Raw genomic sequence first — 19,321 nt, 5'->3', positions numbered from 1 at the left:
CACTTCACGGGCGCGAGCCTGCTGCAGCCGCCGCTCCTGCTGACAGCAGACTGAGAGAGAGAAAAAGTAAATTTGGCTTTGGTTAGGTTCAGGCAATGAAGAAAGGAGTTGGTTAAGTTTAGTAAAAACAGCAGGTAGAGGCTAGACAGGCTGGAAGCATAATGAGCCTTATATGTTATTAATATGAAGTGCTTGTTTTGCACATGATCCGTTTGATCCCAGAAAGGAAAAAAGGATCAACACGCAGCCTCCGTTTCCTTTCTGATTGCGTCCGTCTGTCTGTTCGGAGTGGGAGAGAGAGAGAGAGAACCCAATCCACCTGTCTGTAATGTAAGTTTGATATGAATGTCAAGGTTTAATTATGGACACTAATGAGCGCGCAGCAGTGCGTAAAAGTCGTGCGTAATGACAGCTCCTCGTTGGTGAAACACAATAAACTGCACCTCTTCTTCCACGTGTGTCTTATTGACAGGTGGAGCCTATATGAATAATGATATAAATGCATAGTGAACGGTAAGAATGGAGAGTTTGACTAATAACTAGTCCAGTTCCAACTAATGAGGACCTCCCATTAGTTTGAACTCTCATTACTCCGATTGTCGGACCAATGGGAGTTCGAACCAATGGGAGGTCGAACTAATGGGATTTCGGACCAGTGCCATGGACCCGAAGGGAGAGCAGACCAGCTTAATGGGAGGACTGGATGGCAGACTGGTCCATGGGAAGGGAGGGCAGAGCGGTTTAACAGCAGGGGAAAGGGGGGGTAGGGGGACAGCACAGAAATTTTATACAAAATAACGTTACCGGTCAGTTATTGTTGACAGCTGGTGTGGACAACAATCACACCAGTGAGTAGAGTGGACTGAAGTTAACTGCCTGTGGTTTGCGCCTTGCATGGCAGCTTCCGCCATCAGTGTGTGAATGTGTGTGTGAATGGGTGAATGCAATGTATGATATACTGTAAAGCGCTTTGGGTATCGTTCAGGTATAGTAAAGCGCTATATAAAATACAGACCATTTACCATTTGCCACATTAGGGTCCAACAACATGGGGACAGCTCTCCATTCCGACACCCCTCCACTTCGACACCCCGCTGTTCCGAAATACCCCCACTTCGAAACACCGCTACTCCGACACCCCCTCCTCCCCCCCACAGCTGTCCAAGGTGCTGAACCGCGTGACGTTGTTTACATTCTGCTTTGTGGCTTGTCTGTGAAACGTGCTGCTCAGGGACTGGGCAGATCTGTCCCACTTGCTTTCTCCCCGACTCCGTTGTTGGAGATCTCCCACACAGTAAAAGAAATACACATTTTTTCTCCCCCCCTGCTCCGCTCGAGCGCAGCCGAACCCGGCTTGAGCTCACAGGGGCGCGAGGCTGCTGCAGCCACCCCTCGTGCTGACAGCTGACTGAGGGAGATGCTTTGGTTGGGCTTAGGCAATGAAGAAAGGAGTTGGTTAAGTTTAGTAAAAAGACCAGGTAGAGGCTAGACAGGCTAGAAGCATAATGAACATTATATGTCATTAATATGATGATTTGCTTGTTTTGCAATTAATTATGCACATGATCCGTTTGACCCCAAAAAGAAAAAAAGATCAATGCGCACTGGGGGTTTCCCCCAATAGCCTTTTCGGAGTAGCGGGGTCTTTAGAAAAAATAGAAAACCCCGCTATTACGATGAATGGAAGTCTATTGTCGGAAAGGCGGGGCTTCAGAAAGGCGGGGTGTAACCGTCCAACATAACCCAAGGCCCGCTGGCCCGGGGCCAGTAAAAGTACATGCAGGGCAAGTTGATTGTTCAATCACTGTAATCAGCGATTGGCCGGTCACTGGCCCATACGACGACATGCATCGTGATTCACTAACCAGATAGCACACGTACGTCTGGCCAACGTCGGCCTAAGGTTGGACATCGGCCCTATAATTTCTAACATCTGTCAAGCATCGGCCCATGGGCGAATATCTTCAAATTTGATGCCAGCTCATCAAATGTCTCTGGTGCGTCAGCTGCAGACCTGCCCACATACGCCCATGTTTTCCCTCTATTGGACGTTATCTGGCTGGAAAAAGGTAGAAGTGACGGGACCGGTAAGCCGTTGTCAAAGCTCCAGAGCGAAAAAAAAAAAAAAAAAAAAAGCTCCAGAAATCGAGGGGGGGCACAAGGCGCTGGTGTGCGGGTGAGTGAAGGAGGGAGCTCTCTGGAGCTCTCCACGGTTACATACATAGTGCAGTTGCATAGTGCAGTTTAAGCAGACGTGACCACGCCCAGGCTGCCGCGACGGCACCATTCGCCTTATTAACTATTTTTCTATAACTTCAGTAAGTTGAGAAACATTATTTTAATAATAATAATTAATAACTAGAAAATTTCCTCTGGGGAAATTTTGAATGGGCCACGGGGCTACTGCCGGTTTTGCCATCTCTGTCAACATGGGAATCAAACCCACGATTTTAAGGTCAAGACAGAGCTGATCAGACAGACACATGATCATCTTTCTATAAGCACTGATATGGAGGAGCTGTAACCACATTAGGTTACCTGTGTGTGTGTGTGTGTGTGTGTGTGTGTGTGTGTGTGTGTGTGTGTGTGTGTGTGCACTTGTAAATACCACTTCAGGGGGTCTGAGCGGTGGGAGCCCACCAACAGTGGGGGGCCCAAGACCGACGCGGGGCCCTAAAACGCGGGCCCCAGATCGATTTCAATCAAAATGGCCTCAGGAGCTCCCCCTGATGCCCCTCTTGCTTTTTTATTGCATGTCCCACATGGTCACAAAAACTTGAAATGTGTGTGCTCACTAGCGCCCCTGGAGCCCGTAAGGTGGCGTAGCACCCCCCACACACACCGGAAGTGTGTGCACACACTTAAGTACTTTGGTGGTGACGTACTTCCGGTTTGGGGCCGGGAGTAGGATTTGCCGCGAATCCAAGAGAAGAAGAGGAAGAAGAAGAAGAAAAAGACTTATGTGATGGTAAGCTGAGTGTTAAGTTGAATCTGTAAATATTGAACCACATTTACCGTGACAAAATGATATATGCATGGTTTTTTGGTTTATAGTTTGTATCGTTTATATTAGAGACGTAAATTAGGCTACTTTATTACAATAACAATTAGCTACTAACTTTAGCTAGGCTACTTAGCTACTTGTGGTTAGCTCTAATGCTACCTGCGGGCTAAAAGGCCATTACTTTAACCTAGACCTACGTTACCGCAGCTGCTCTGCTGGCAGTACGTCACCTGGATGAGAGAGAGGGGGTAACGGGGGAGTGATGCAGCTAATTGTTTGTGAAGCCGGGTCATTAAAACTGGAGTCGGCAGTGTTGGAGAGCTGTCAATATTCAAAGTTTGGGATTTCATAGCACAAAGTGTACTGAATTAATGAACTTCTTCCCGGATATCCTCCAAATTAAAACCCCCACTATACGGAGATTACCATTAACCTTAGTTTGAAACAGGATGTTGATTTAAAGCCTGCAGGTAACTTGATCTCCCTTTCCGGTCGCGACCTTCCACTCTATTCAATTAACAAGCTTCAATAACACTTTAACGGCATTCCGTGTAACTTAAGCAAGATAATCTTTATTTAAAACCACCCTAGAAAGTGAATGTGGCAGCGAGACAGTGCAGAAAAGGCAGGTAGGGTTAATTAACCCAGTAGCTGCTAACGCCAAACAACCGTATGGGGAGAGGAGGAGGCGGCGGCCGGTCTGGCTCTTTAACCGAAGGTAGGTGTTTTCACAGGCTGGCCGGGTTAGCCGTCCGGGGTGTGGGGTGTGTGGGGGGGTGAAAGTCAGTGGAGCTGGGTCATAGCGGAGCGTTTGTACGGGGGGATTGTTGTTGTTGATCCGACTCGCGTCAGGAGGAAATAAACCAAGTCGACAACCAGCGTCGTAGTGTTAACTCGGACCGGGGCTTCAGATATTGTTGACATGAATGAAACAACGCTGGCTCTAGCCTCCTTCGCAGTACAGGTGTGATCACTGCTAGTCTGGCTGGCCGGGTTAGCCGGGCTGGGGTGTGTGCATGTGGGGGTGAAAGTCAGTGGAGTTGGATCAGAGCGCAGCGTTTATACGGAGGGATCACGCTGAGCAGCTTACTTTTCTCTCTCTCTCTCTCTCTGAGCATCTTCACCTGACGGAATCAGCTGTTGATGTTGCTGCTGTTGTTGTTGTTGTTGTTGTTATTGCTGCATTCGCCTCGTCAGGAGGAAACCGGACCGGGGCTTCAGGTTTTGTTGACATGAACACAAAGCTGGCTCGAGCCGCCTCATCTCGTCTCCCGCACGAGACACGGTGATAAAAGAATGATAGCAAACTACAGGTACTGCGGATTTCTCAGGTCCCCCACCTGTTTGATTCAGAGGATGATGAATGAACGGGCTATATGTGGGGAAAAAAATCTCCACTTGAAGCGGCAGCTTTATATCACGCACTGGGCCGATTTTATATTAGGCTTTTATTTTATTAGACTACATAAACTGCAAACTGTCTCAGTGGCTGCTTAGTTTAGTCTGACCTGCTGTTGCTGGTAATATTTTGCAGCTGGTCTTGAACTAGTCTGAACATGCACAATATTAACTTATCTCTGATCATTTTGTGCAGATGTATTTTTTTTGTCTGTCAACAATAGCTTACTGAACAATTCTCTTATGGTGAATGTGGAGTAACGATTAAAAAATGTTTTCCCAGGGCCATCATGTCCAGGAGAAGAAGGATCAGGCCTGCAGATGATGCAAAAACACATATCCTGTCTGGCACTGACAAGCCTGGCCTTTTAGCAAGACATATCAACAGTGACAAAGGTAAGTGGCAGTAGTTTCCTTGACACAACTTATGCATTTCAAAAGCAAACCCATAAAGTGCATACAAAGGACAGTTTAGGGTTCAGGTTATACATATGTGGCTTTTTTGCTTTTGACAGAGAATTTCAATCAGACAGACTGATAGAAATTAGTGTGATATTTTACAGTCCAGGCAAGACAGTGTGCTTTGTTAAAATATTCTACTGAAGTGTCCTGTGAAGTAAACATTAAACATTCGCCGGCCGGCTCTAGATACTTTGAGACATTGCCTGAATTGTTGTTTACCAAGTTGAAAAACCACAACCTGAACTTCTATATCTGAACGTCTCTGAGCTTACCCAACTGTGTAACGGCTCTGACCGGAAGTGACATTTCCTTGGTTGCCAACTCAGTGTAGGTTATATGTGACTGACTGTGATATTCACTGTACTTGCATATCAATGCATACAATAGGGACCTCTTTTAAGAAACTAAAATAACTCTTATTGCTGTCGCCATCAAACTGGGAAGTGCTGAGCATTGTCTGCAGGCACATTGACTAGACAGCACACAAACCCACTTCACAACAAACTGTAACATGCCTTTACTTTATTATATTCTTGTAGGAAGAGGAGTGTTTGCCACAAACCCCATTGAACCAGGGGACTTTGTCTTGGAGTACAGGGGAAAACTCCTCACACAGGAAGAATGCCAGTCACGATGTTACTCGGACATTGAAAGCACATTCCTCTTTGACTTTGAGTGGCAGAACTGTCACTTTTGGTAAGCATGTAAAGATAGATGTTTTGTATAGATGTATAGCCGCTAGATAAATGAACCCTAGAACAAACTTTTAATAGATGATGAATGAACTAAAGTGCAAATACTCTTGGAAAATTCATTAAAACATATTTCTTCCAATGAAACTATTTAAGATTAAAACACTACTATGATCTTTCTTATACTTTTCAGCCTTGATGCATCTGAAGAAGATGAATCTCTTGGAAGATTAGTCAATGACAGTCACAAAAATCCAAACTGTGTCATGAAAAAAATCATAGTTAACAACAAGCCACATTTGTGCCTATTCGCGATGAAGAAAATAGAAATAGGATCTGAAATTGAGTACAACTATGGTGATTCAAAATGGCCATGGCGCAGCAAGGTGAGTTGGTTGGATTAAGCATGGAGCTTTTTTTTAAATATTTAAGTGTAAAAAATGTGTGTATTTCTCCGATATTAATCATGTTTTCAGTATTATTCTGAGTATATAAGGAAATGCATGTGATGTTTGACCTGTGTGATGTAATTTAACATCACTAATTGTTAAATTGAATTTCAGGTGGCGGACCCTCAGACTCCTGCAGCAGCAGTAGAGACAGAGACCTGTCCTGTAACCCAGATGTTCCACGAGGAATCAAAGCCAGATGAGACTAACACACAGGTAAAAAAGACATTGTAGACAGTCATCACAACTAATCTGTGGTGACTAGCATGTGATGCTGTTCTGTCAACAAAATTGGCCAGATGTGAGTGATTCAGGTTCACGTACTGTGCTGAATGTGGCGCTGTGTCCCTCACTGCCTAGCAAGCTGCATGCACAGACCAGAAGACTTGATTCACGTTCAGTAACCGTACTGCTAAACTTATCACATCTGTGTAGCATCATGTTAAGTGAATGTACTGTGCACACAAGACTCATGTTCACCATGTAGTAATATTTGCTGGTTCTCCCACAAATGTCTGTGTACTGATATGTGGACGCACCGTCCCTCTTTTTTTCTCTTTTTTTGCAATCATGTCCCTCATTAAGTGCAGTGAACGTGTTACAGAGTGTATCTGAACCTCAGGGCTGAATCATGACCTAGTGATGGATTGTTTGTCGGTGTATCAGTTCAGGAAGTTAGAGAATAATGCTCTTTGCAGTCAGGGCTCCATAAGCACAGAGTGATTCAGTGAACAAATCTTTTGAACGACTCATTTTAATGGACTGATTCTACTGATTCAGTACAGTCAAACGAACTGCTGATCCCATCACTACGGTGACTAGTATATGATATTGTTCTGTTACCAACATGGGGCAATGTTCACTTTGTTTTAATGCAGTCATGAATGGTGTGATAGCCAGTTAGTGTCACACAGGTTTCCAGTCATGTCCTTATGTTTGAGAATCTATTTTACTTTTAGGTAACATTGTTAGCTGTGAATGTCTCCACATACAGCTATGACTTCATTCAGCTCTAAGTGTCTTCTTGTCTGGCATCTAAATTTCAGGTGGCGGACCCTCAGACTCCTGCAGCAGCAGTAGAGACAGAGACCTGTCCTGTAACCCAGATGTTCCACGAGGAATCAAAGCCAGATGAGACTAACACACAGGTAAAAAATACATTGTAGACAGTCATCACAACTACTCTGTGGTGACTAGCTTGTGATGCTGTTCTGTCACAAAAATTGGCCAGATGCGAGTGATTCAGGTTCACGTACTGTGCTGAATGTGGCGCTGTGTCCCTCACTGCCTAGCAAGCTGCATGCACAGACCAGAAGACTTGATTCACGTTCAGTAACCGTACTGCTAAACTTATCACATCTGTGTAGCATCATGTTAAGTGAATGTACTGTGCACACAAGACTCATGTTCACCATGTAGTAATATTTGCTGGTTCTCCCACAAATGTCTGTGTACTGATATGTGGACGCACCGTCCCTCTTTTTTTCTCTTTTTTTGCAATCATGTCCCTCATTAAGTGCAGTGAACGTGTTACAGAGTGTATCTGAACCTCAGGGCTGAATCATGACCTAGTGATGGATTGTTTGTCGGTGTATCAGTTCAGGAAGTTAGAGAATAATGCTCTTTGCAGTCAGGGCTCCATAAGCACAGAGTGATTCAGTGAACAAATCTTTTGAACGACTCATTTTAATGGACTGATTCTACTGATTCAGTACAGTCAAACGAACTGCTGATCCCATCACTACGGTGACTAGTATATGATATTGTTCTGTTACCAACATGGGCCAATGTTCACTTTGTTTTAATGCAGTCATGAATGGTGTGATAGCCAGTTAGTGTCACACAGGTTTCCAGTCATGTCCTTATGTTTGAGAATCTATTTTACTTTTAGGTAACATTGTTAGCTGTGAATGTCTCCACATACAGCTATGACTTCATTCAGCTCTAAGTGTCTTCTTGTCTGGCATCTAAATTTCAGGTGGCGGACCCTCAGACTCCTGCAGCAGCAGTAGAGACAGAGACCTGTCCTGTAACCCAGATGTTCCACGAGGAATCAAAGCCAGATGAGACTAACACACAGGTAAAAAAGACATTGTAGACAGTCATCACAACTAATCTGTGGTGACTAGCATGTGATGCTGTTCTGTCAACAAAATTGGCCAGATGTGAGTGATTCAGGTTCACGTACTGTGCTGAATGTGGCGCTGTGTCCCTCACTGCCTAGCAAGCTGCATGCACAGACCAGAAGACTTGATTCACGTTCAGTAACCGTACTGCTAAACTTATCACATCTGTGTAGCATCATGTTAAGTGAATGTACTGTGCACACAAGACTCATGTTCACCATGTAGTAATATTTGCTGGTTCTCCCACAAATGTCTGTGTACTGATATGTGGACGCACCGTCCCTCTTTTTTTCTCTTTTTTTGCAATCATGTCCCTCATTAAGTGCAGTGAACGTGTTACAGAGTGTATCTGAACCTCAGGGCTGAATCATGACCTAGTGATGGATTGTTTGTCGGTGTATCAGTTCAGGAAGTTAGAGAATAATGCTCTTTGCAGTCAGGGCTCCATAACCACAGAGTGATTCAGTGAACAAATCTTTTGAACGACTCATTTTAATGGACTGATTCTACTGATTCAGTACAGTCAAACGAACTGCTGATCCCATCACTACGGTGACTAGTATATGATATTGTTCTGTTACCAACATGGGCCAATGTTCACTTTGTTTTAATGCAGTCATGAATGGTGTGATAGCCAGTTAGTGTCACACAGGTTTCCAGTCATGTCCTTATGTTTGAGAATCTATTTTACTTTTAGGTAACATTGTTAGCTGTGAATGTCTCCACATACAGCTATGACTTCATTCAGCTCTAAGTGTCTTCTTGTCTGGCATCTAAATTTCAGGTGGCGGACCCTCAGACTCCTGCAGCAGCAGTAGAGACAGAGACCTGTCCTGTAACCCAGATGTTCCACGAGGAATCAAAGCCAGATGAGACTAACACACAGGTAAAAAATACATTGTAGACAGTCATCACAACTACTCTGTGGTGACTAGCTTGTGATGCTGTTCTGTCACAAAAATTGGCCAGATGTGAGTGATTCAGGTTCACGTACTGTGCTGAATGTGGCGCTGTGTCCCTCACTGCCTAGCAAGCTGCATGCACAGACCAGAAGACTTGATTCACGTTCAGTAACCGTACTGCTAAACTTATCACATCTGTGTAGCATCATGTTAAGTGAATGTACTGTGCACACAAGACTCATGTTCACCATGTAGTAATATTTGCTGGTTCTCCCACAAATGTCTGTGTACTGATATGTGGACGCACCGTCCCTCTTTTTTTTCTCTTTTTTTGCAATCATGTCCCTCATTAAGTGCAGTGAACGTGTTACAGAGTGTATCTGAACCTCAGGGCTGAATCATGACCTAGTGATGGATTGTTTGTCGGTGTATCAGTTCAGGAAGTTAGAGAATAATGCTCTTTGCAGTCAGGGCTCCATAAGCACAGAGTGATTCAGTGAACAAATCTTTTGAACGACTCATTTTAATGGACTGATTCTACTGATTCAGTACAGTCAAACGAACTGCTGATCCCATCACTACGGTGACTAGTATATGATATTGTTCTGTTACCAACATGGGCCAATGTTCACTTTGTTTTAATGCAGTCATGAATGGTGTGATAGCCAGTTAGTGTCACACAGGTTTCCAGTCATGTCCTTATGTTTGAGAATCTATTTTACTTTTAGGTAACATTGTTAGCTGTGAATGTCTCCACATACAGCTATGACTTCATTCAGCTCTAAGTGTCTTCTTGTCTGGCATCTAAATTTCAGGTGGCGGACCCTCAGACTCCTGCAGCAGCAGTAGAGACAGAGACCTGTCCTGTAACCCAGATGTTCCACGAGGAATCAAAGCCAGATGAGACTGACACACAGGTAAAAAATACATTGTAGACAGTCATCACAACTACTCTGTGGTGACTAGCTTGTGATGCTGTTCTGTCAACAAAATTGGCCAGATGTGAGTGATTCAGGTTCACGTACTGTGCTGAATGTGGCGCTGTGTCCCTCACTGCCTAGCAAGCTGCATGCACAGACCAGAAGACTTGATTCACATTCAGTAACCGTACTGCTAAACTTATCACATCTGTGTAGCATCATGTTAAGTGAATGTACTGTGCACACAAGACTCATGTTCACCATGTAGTAATATTTGCTGGTTCTCCCACAAATGTCTGTGTACTGATATGTGGACGCACCGTCCCTCTTTTTTTTTTTTAAAGACATATTTAAGTGTCAAAAATGAAAAAGAGACTCTCCACACACTTAGATCGATGCAGTTTCACTTTATTAAAAGCTAAGCTTTCGGTCTCACATGACCTTCATCAGAGCATACACTGAGACAATGGGCAGGCAGGTAGAAAAAGACACACACTCCTAATTTCATCAGTGATACACCTGTGTGCACCCTGGTGGTGGAAGCTCCACCTCTTGGGAAATGTAGTTCTGGGGCATACAAATGGCAGCCATCTCATAGGGTCAAAGCACAGGGTGAAGCACAGTCAATTTGTTACTTTGAACAATCAAAGAGAAACACAAATACAATCATGAAACATCTCCTGATTAAATAACACACTCAAAACAGGAAAAATTGGCTCTGGGAGGTGTTGACCTTCATCAACAGAGATACCCAAATAGAAAAGAAGAGAGAAAACCAGTACATTAAATTGAATGAAGAGCTATGAATGGGTATCAGGCAAAAAAACATCATAAACCATAGTCTCTATATTCTAAATGAATGTCTAGGATTATAACAAAACATGCATATCGAAATCCTCATTCAGGCCCATTGGTTGAAGTGTGTCTAGAGTATCTATCAGAATAGCTCCCGTTGGCATAATCTTCTGTCAACATCTCCTCCTATTGACAATACAATGTACTCAATGCCCTGAAATCGCAGAGAGGAGATAGGATGTCAGAATTCACTAATGTGGCGAGCTACAGGGTAGTTCACATCATTGCGTCTGATGGAGCTCTTGTGCTCGCTGATCCTCTGTTTTAGACTGCGTGTAGTTTTACCTATGTAGGTCTTATCACAGGGGCATTTTAATAAATAGATCACAAAAGTTTTCCTGTAAGAGGCTTTATCACATGCAGTACAGAAAATGTGATCTATTTATTAAAATGCCCATTGCACATTGTATTATCAAGAGGAGGAGATGTGGACAGAAGATTATGCCAACGGGAGCTATTCTGATAGATACTCTAGACACACTTCAACCAATGGGCCTGAATGAGGATTTCGATATGCATGTTTTGTTATAATCCTAGACATTCATTTAGAATATAGAGACTATGGTTTATGATGGTTTTTTGCCTGATACCCATTCATAGCTCTTCATTCAATTTAATGTACTGGTTTTCTCTCTTCTTTTCTATTTGGGTATCTCTGTTGATGAAGGTCAACACCTCCCAGAGCCAATTTTTCCTGTTTTGAGTGTGTTTAATCAGGAGATGTTTCATGATTGTATTTGTGTTTCTCTTTGATTGTTCAAAGTAACAAATTGACTGTGCTTCACCCTGTGCTTTGACCCTATGAGATGGCTGCCATTTGTATGCCCCAGAACTACATTTCCCAAGAGGTGGAGCTTCCACCACCAGGGTGCACACAGGTGTATCACTGATGAAATTAGGAGTGTGCGTCTTTTTCTACCTGCCTGCCCATTGTCTCAGTGTATGCTCTGATGAAGGTCATGTGAGACCGAAAGCTTAGCTTTTAATAAAGTGAAACTGCATCGATCTAAGTGTGTGGAGAGTCTCTTTTTCATTTTTGACATTGTTTATGTCTCCAGCACCTTAGCTAAGAACCAGCCGGGTGAAGCGGCAGCCCTCTTTTTGCAGACATATTTAAGTGTAAAAAATGTTCGTATTTCTCCAATATTAATCATGTTTCCAGTATTATTCTGAGTGTATCTAAGGAAATGCATGTGATGTTTGATATGTGTGATGTGGTTTAACATGACTAATTGTTTAATTGAATTTTAGGTGGCCGACCCTCAGACTCCTGCAGCAGCAGTAGAGACAGAGACCTGTCCTGTAACCCAGATGTTCCACGAGGAATCAAAGCCAGATGAGACTAACACACAGGTAAAAAAAAAGACATTGTAGACAGTCATCACAACTAATCTGTGGTGACTAGCATGTGATGCTGTTCTGTCACCAAAATGGGCCAATGTCCACTTTGCTTTGATGCAGTCATTATTACTTGTTAGGTGGTATGATAACAGCCAGCTAATGTCACACATTTCAAGTCATGTCCTTGTGGGGTCATTTCATGTCACAAACACTCTTGATGGGGGAGGGGAACTTAACACATTTGTATGTTTCTAGTCTCACCCATATGGGGCCCCTCCGTTTGGTTCTCACTGTTGGTGTTTTTATGTTCCTGTGACAACAACTGGCATTATGTTAAGTTTGATTTTAACAGTCATAATTGTACACTCTGTGAGCTGTTGCGTGTCTTAAAGTTATATTTCAAATGTGAGGCACTGCAAATCTTTGTAATGGCTCATAAGAGTTGCTGATACCTCAGAAAAACGATGCTGTAGTCAGAAAGACTAAGCCAAAATGGGCCATCAATGTTCATATTGCTTTAAAGTAGTCGTTATTACTCATTGGATGGTATGATAACAGCCAGCTAATGTCACACATTTCAAGTCATGTCCTTGTGGGGTCATTTCATGTCACAAACACTCTTGATGGGCGAGGGGAACTTAACACACTTGTATGTTTCTAGTCTCACCCATATGGGGCCCCTCCGTTTGGTTCTCACTGTTGGTGTTTTTATGTTCCTGTGACAACACCTGGCATTATCTTAAGTTTGATTTTAACAGTCATAATTGTACACTGTGTGAGCTGTTGCGTGTCTTAAAGTTATATTTCAAATGTGAGGCACTGCAAATCTTTGTAATGGCTCATAAGAGTTGCTGATACCTCAGAAAAACGATGCTGTAGTCAGAAAGACTAAGCCAAAATGGGCCATCAATGTTCATATTGCTTTAAAGTAGTCGTTATTACTCATTGGATGGTATGATAACAGCCAGCTAATGTCACACATTTCAAGTCATGTCCTTGTGGGGTCATTTCATGTCACAAACACTCTTGATGGGCGAGGGGAACTTAACACACTTGTATGTTTCTAGTCTCACCCATATGGGGCCCCTCCGTTTGGTTCTCACTGTTGGTGTTTTTATGTTCCTGTGACAACAACTGGCATTATGTTAAGTTTGATTTTAACAGTCATAATTGTACACTCTGTGAGCTGTTGCGTGTCTTAAAGTTATATTTCAAATGTGAGGCACTGCAAATCTTTGTAATGGCTCATAAGAGTTGCTGATACCTCAGAAAAACGATGCTGTAGTCAGAAAGACTAAGCCAAAATGGGCCATCAATGTTCATATTGCTTTAAAGTAGTCGTTATTACTCATTGGATGGTATGATAACAGCCAGCTAATGTCACACATTTCAAGTCATGTCCTTGTGGGGTCATTTCATGTCACAAACACTCTTGATGGGCGAGGGGAACTTAACACACTTGTATGTTTCTAGTCTCACCCATATGGGGCCCCTCCGTTTGGTTCTCACTGTTGGTGTTTTTATGTTCCTGTGACAACACCTGGCATTATCTCAACGTTGATTTTAACAGTCATAATTGTACACTGTGTGAGCTGTTGCGTGTTTTAAAGTGATATTTCAAATGTGAGGCACTGCAAATCTTTGTAACGGCTCATAAGAGTTGCTGATATCTCAGAAAAACGATGCTGTGACCTCAGTCTTATAGTTCTGTGCTGTTTGAGAATCTGTTTTACTTTTAGGTAACATTGTTAGCTGTGAATGTCTCCACATACAGCTATGACTTCATTCAGCTCTAAGTGTCTTCTTGTCTGGCATCTAAATTTCAGGTGGTGGACCCTCAGACTCCTGCAGCAGCAGTAGAGACAGAGACCTGTCCTGTAACCCAGATGTTCCACGAGGAATCAAAGCCAGATGAGACTAACACACAGGTAAAAAAAAAAGACATTGTAGACAGTCATCACAACTAATCTGTGGTGACTAGCATGTGATGCTGTTCTGTCACCAAAATGGGCCAATGTCCACTTTGCTTTGATGCAGTCATTATTACTTGTTAGGTGGTATGATAACAGCCAGCTAATGTCACACATTTCAAGTCATGTCCTTGTGGGGTCATTTCATGTCACAAACACTCTTGATGGGGGAGGGGAACATAACACACTTGTATGTTTCTAGTCTCACCCATATGGGGCCCCTCCGTTTGGTTCTCACTGTTGGTGTTTTTATGTTCCTGTGACAACAACTGGCATTATCTTAAGTTTGATTTTAACAGTCATAATTGTACACTGTGTGAGCTGTTGTGTGTCTTAAAGTGATATTTCAAATGTGAGGCACTGCAAATCTTTGTAATGGCTCATAAGAGTTGCTGATACCTCAGAAAAACGATGCTGTAGTCAGAAAGACTAAGCCAAAATGGGCCATCAATGTTCATATTGCTTTAAAGTAGTCGTTATTACTCATTGGATGGTATGATAACAGCCAGCTAATGTCACACATTTCAAGTCATGTCCTTGTGGGGTCATTTCATGTCACAAACACTCTTGATGGGCGAGGGGAACTTAACACACTTGTATGTTTCTAGTCTCACCCATATGGGGCCCCTCCGTTTGGTTCTCACTGTTGGTGTTTTTATGTTCCTGTGACAACACCTGGCATTATCTCAACGTTGATTTTAACAGTCATAATTGTACACTGTGTGAGCTCTTGCGTGTTTTAAAGTGATATTTCAAATGTGAGGCACTGCAAATCTTTGTAATGGCTCATAAGAGTTGCTGATATCTCAGAAAAACGATGCTGTGACCTCAGTCTTATAGTTCTGTGCTGTTTGAGAATCTGTTTTACTTTTAGGTAACATTGTTAGCTATGAATGTCTCCACATACAGCTATGACTTCATTCAGCTCTAAGTGTCTTCTTGTCTGGCATCTAAATTTCAGGTGGTGGACCCTCAGACTCCTGCAGCAGCAGTAGAGACGGAGACCTGTCCTGTAACCCAGATGTTCCACGAGGAATCAAAGCCAGATGAGACTAACACACAGGTAAAAAAAAAAAAAGACATTGTAGACAGTCATCACAACTAATCTGTGGTGACTAGCTTGTGATGCTGTTCGGTCACCAAAATGGGCCAATGTCCACTTTGCTTTTTATGTTCCTTTGGCATCACTTGGCATTATCTCAACTTTGATTTTAACAGTCATAATTGTACACTGTGTGAGCTGTTGCGTGTTTTAAAGTGATATTTCAAATGTGAGACAGTTGGCAGATTGGCAGATTCCACCTGTCTGTTAAAGTTAACAGACTGTTAACTGTTAAAGTTAACAGATTTTCCTGTTTTTCATATTTAGGTTTTTCAAGCCCAAAGGTTTTCGCTCGTTGCTTATTCAGATAGTGATGAAACTGATGAGGACTGTATGGAGAACAAAACGTCCACTCCACACCGTGATGGAAGGAAGAAAACAGATGACATTTTGGTATGCCATTCATGAAATCCATTCATTTTTTAGTCAAGTAATTGTATAAACCTTGCTGTTATTGGTTTTATGTGCATTTGTGGATGAATATATGCACGTCTTGACATACCTTTTGTTTTTTCAGATGGATAGTGGGCCGGATGTGTCTGATCATTTGTATGATACCGATGAATCTATTGTGGAAGACACCTGTGATGAGGCTTCTCCAAACCATTCCAACGAGCAATCAGATGATGAACTTGTTCCACCACTGAGACGCACAAAAAGCATTCTGGTGAGGTCTTAAAAGTTATGAGTAAGTTACAGTATGGGTACTTTTAGTTGATGAGCCCTTTTCCCCAATTTCGTTGTTGTGGAAATGACAATAAATGTATCCGTCGATCCGTCTGCCTGTCCATCCATCTGCCATTTGTTTTTCTACCGTGTCAACAAAAAGGGAAAATAATCTCCATGTCTTCCTCTTTGCAGATGGATAGAGTATATGATTTTGCTGGCTGTCTCTACGACTCAAGTGATGACAGCACACAAGGCACTTTCATTTCCGAGCCTAAAAGGAATTCACAGAGGCCAAGAAGAATCTCTTGCCATCCCGTAAGCCTTTTTTTGATTCTTTTATGTGTTTTCATGACTGTGAACATGTCTGGTATTCTTGCTAGTGGACCTGATACTGACTCAATTTTATTGTATATATATATATGACATATTTAGATTGTTTTGAAGGTTTTTACTAGGGATGGGCATGATTACTTAGGTGAGAGAAAGATAGAGAGAGAAAGAGAGAGAAAACTGACATAAGCTTGTGGTGTGAGGACAGGGAATGAACTTCATTTTGCGGGCAATGTCTCATTTTTTGTATGAACAATTGAACATGAAGTTGCTGTTTCACCAGCTGTAGGCTGTGTCCTCTCACTTGTTATAATTTTAGCCACTGGTGTTATGCCGTCTTCTGCCTGCTAACACATGCAATATCTTCTTGTCTGCCTGGAAACACTGGCGAAACCACTGTTAACAGTCAGACAAGGACCTAACAGATTTAATTTTATGGTAAAAAAAAATGCCAGTATTTGTTCATTATGTAATGTGATTAATTGAATATAAAAGGAAATGGAAGCGCCATTCCCAGTTTTTAGTCAAATGTTTTGTCCAACATAAATTAACAGTATGTGTTTTCATTCATAAATTTATTTACACATTCAAAGTATACTCAGATTTTTGATACTTAATGTTTCAAAATGAGTGATTGACACATGATTTTGTTGTTGTTGTTTTTGAAAGATTCAGATGAACGTTGTGGAATCAGATGACTCAGACATAGATAGTCAAGATGAGTACATTCCATGTCCCATTGACGAAAGCACAGAGAGTGATAGCAGTTTGGAATTAACCCTGGAAGATGGAAAAAAGAAAAAATCAGCATATAGTAGAAGAACATCTTCCAGTCAGAGCAAGTTTAAGCCCAGGGACAGTGGAAGTGAGTCCTCAAATCAGAGAAGAAGCAAGGCATCCAGTCAGAGCAAGTTTAAGCCCAGGGAGAGTGGAAGTGGGTCATCAAGTCAGAGAAACAAGTTTTCTGGTCAGAACACAAGTGAGTCTTCCAGTCAGAGCTCGCTTGAGCTTAGCCAGAAGAGAACCTTTGAAAGATGTCAAGCCCCCACACAAAAATTTCCAAATCGCAGAGCTGATGGGAATGAAAAGAAAATAGTGTCAACATATTCACAAAAGGATGCGAGTGTTTCAGTGCCCCTGGAAGAAGAACAGTCCATCTATGTCAGTCCAGTTTTAAAGAAGGGGAATGGATCCAGAAGCTATAATAAGAAACATTTCTGCTTTTATTGCAGAAAGTTTGTCCAGAAAATGTCAAGACACTTGTGGCGTAAGCACCAAGATGAAACAGAGGTTGCAAAAGCACTGAGCTTGCCAAAGAACTCAAAAGAACGAAGACTGCAGTTAGACTATATACGAAATAAAGGCAACTTTGAGCACAACAGTGATGTTCTGGAGACACGAAAAGGCAATCTCATACCATGGAAGCAACCACAGAAAAAATCTGAAGGACAGCAATTTACCCATTGTATTCACTGCTATGGCTTGTTCTCCAGAAGAGCGATGTGGCGTCACTTTCAGGTGTGCAGCTTCAAACCTGAGGATACCAAACCAGGCAAAAAAAGAGTTCAAGCATTGTGTGCTTTCGCTGAACCTGCTCCACCTGGCTTTAACGATGCTTATTGGAAGTTCTTAAGTGTTATGAACCAAGACAGGATTGCAGTTGTTATTAAAGAAGACCGCTGCCTTCTTGAGTATGGTTACAGACTGTTCAAAAAGAATGAGAAGATTGTCAGTCAACATCAGTATATACGACAGAAACTGAGAGAGCTTGGCAGGTTTTTATTGGAAGCAAGAAAAGTTACACATGTGAAGACCATTCAAGAACTCATAAAACCTGAACAGTACACTCAGGTTGTCTCTGCTGCTAAGAGCCTGTCTGGATTCAGTGAGCAAACTGGTAAATACCAACGTCCATCTCTTGCGCGCAAGGTTGGCCATAGCTTACATTCTTTGGCCATGTTCATCAAGTCTGAAGGCCTGAAAAAGAAAGATAAACAAGCTACTCAAGATGCTGAGGATTTTGCTCAACTTTATCAAGAAAGTTGGAGGTTTGATATCGCGAGCCAAGCATTAACTCAGCTAGACCAGAGCAAATGGAATGCTCCACAACTCCTACCTTTCACACAAGATATCCAAAAGCTTCATTGTCATCTAGCTGAGAAACAGCAGCAACATTTGAATGATCTACAAGAACACCCATCACCATCAAACTGGAAGGAGCTTGCAAAAGTGACCCTGACACAAGTTGTATTGTTTAACCGGCGGAGAGGAGGGGAAGTGTCCAGGATGCTCCTGTCTTCGTACCTGTCAAAGGACACATCAGACACACATGGAGATGTAAGCTTGGCTCTTACACCACTTGAACAGAAGCTGTGTAAACATTTTGTAAGGATTACAATTGTTGGCAAGAGAGGAAGAAAGGTACCAGTTCTTTTGACCCCACTCATGAGAGAGTCACTCGATGCTCTAACCAAGAAGAGACAAGAATGCGGGGTGCTGTGTGAAAATGTGTATCTGTTTGCATTACCATGCTCTGTCCATTACCTAAGGGCCTCTGACTGCATAAGGCAGTTTGTAGGAGAATGTGACCACATCAAAAATCCTGAAGCATTAACATCAACAAAACTGAGAAAACATATCGCCACCCTCTCAACTGTGTTGAACCTCAAGACCACGGAACTCGATCAGTTGGCAGACTTTCTTGGGCATAATATCGCTGTCCACCGGAAGCACTACCGCCTTCCAGAGGGCACCCTCCAATTGGCTAAAATCAGCAAAGTACTACTGGCCATGGAGCAGGGACGCCTAGGAGAATTGAAAGGAAAAAGTCTGGATGAAATTCAAGTTGACGTGAATGGTACTAAGTGTCATTACTTTTAAAAGTACAATATATGACATTTATTCTTAAGCATCCAGTAAGCAAATATTTACCCTGTAAAACATATTGGAATAGTGGTGATTGGATGAGAATGACTGTTGCTCTCACATAGACACAAACATACAGATAGAAAAGTAAGTTTTATTGATCTGTATTGTATTTTGACTGTATCTACCTCAGTAGTTATTGAAACAGTATGATCAGTCAAGCAATTGTCTGCAGT

General features: G+C 42.4%; 1 protein-coding gene across 1 annotated transcript; it reads left to right on the top strand.

The window, feature by feature from the left end:
* Positions 1-4,422: 4,422 nt before the first annotated feature.
* On the top strand, positions 4,423-13,945 carry LOC146960144 (uncharacterized). Its single transcript, XM_085772590.1, has 10 exons — positions 4,423-4,798; positions 5,404-5,560; positions 5,750-5,942; positions 6,120-6,221; positions 7,052-7,153; positions 7,984-8,085; positions 8,916-9,017; positions 9,849-9,950; positions 12,060-12,161; positions 13,889-13,945. Exons 1-10 carry the CDS (start codon positions 4,693-4,695, stop codon positions 13,943-13,945), a joined length of 1,125 nt encoding a protein of 374 aa, XP_085628716.1. The 5' UTR covers positions 4,423-4,692.
* Positions 13,946-19,321: the final 5,376 nt, after the last annotated feature.

This window comes from Trachurus japonicus, unplaced genomic scaffold (genome assembly GCF_045865225.1).
Source record: "Trachurus japonicus isolate A0001 unplaced genomic scaffold, Traja_1.0 AP030661.1".
Classification (NCBI taxonomy): domain Eukaryota; kingdom Metazoa; phylum Chordata; class Actinopteri; order Carangiformes; family Carangidae; genus Trachurus; species Trachurus japonicus.
Note: the sequence above shows the minus strand (reverse complement) of the source record. Positions and strands in the feature narration are given on the sequence as shown.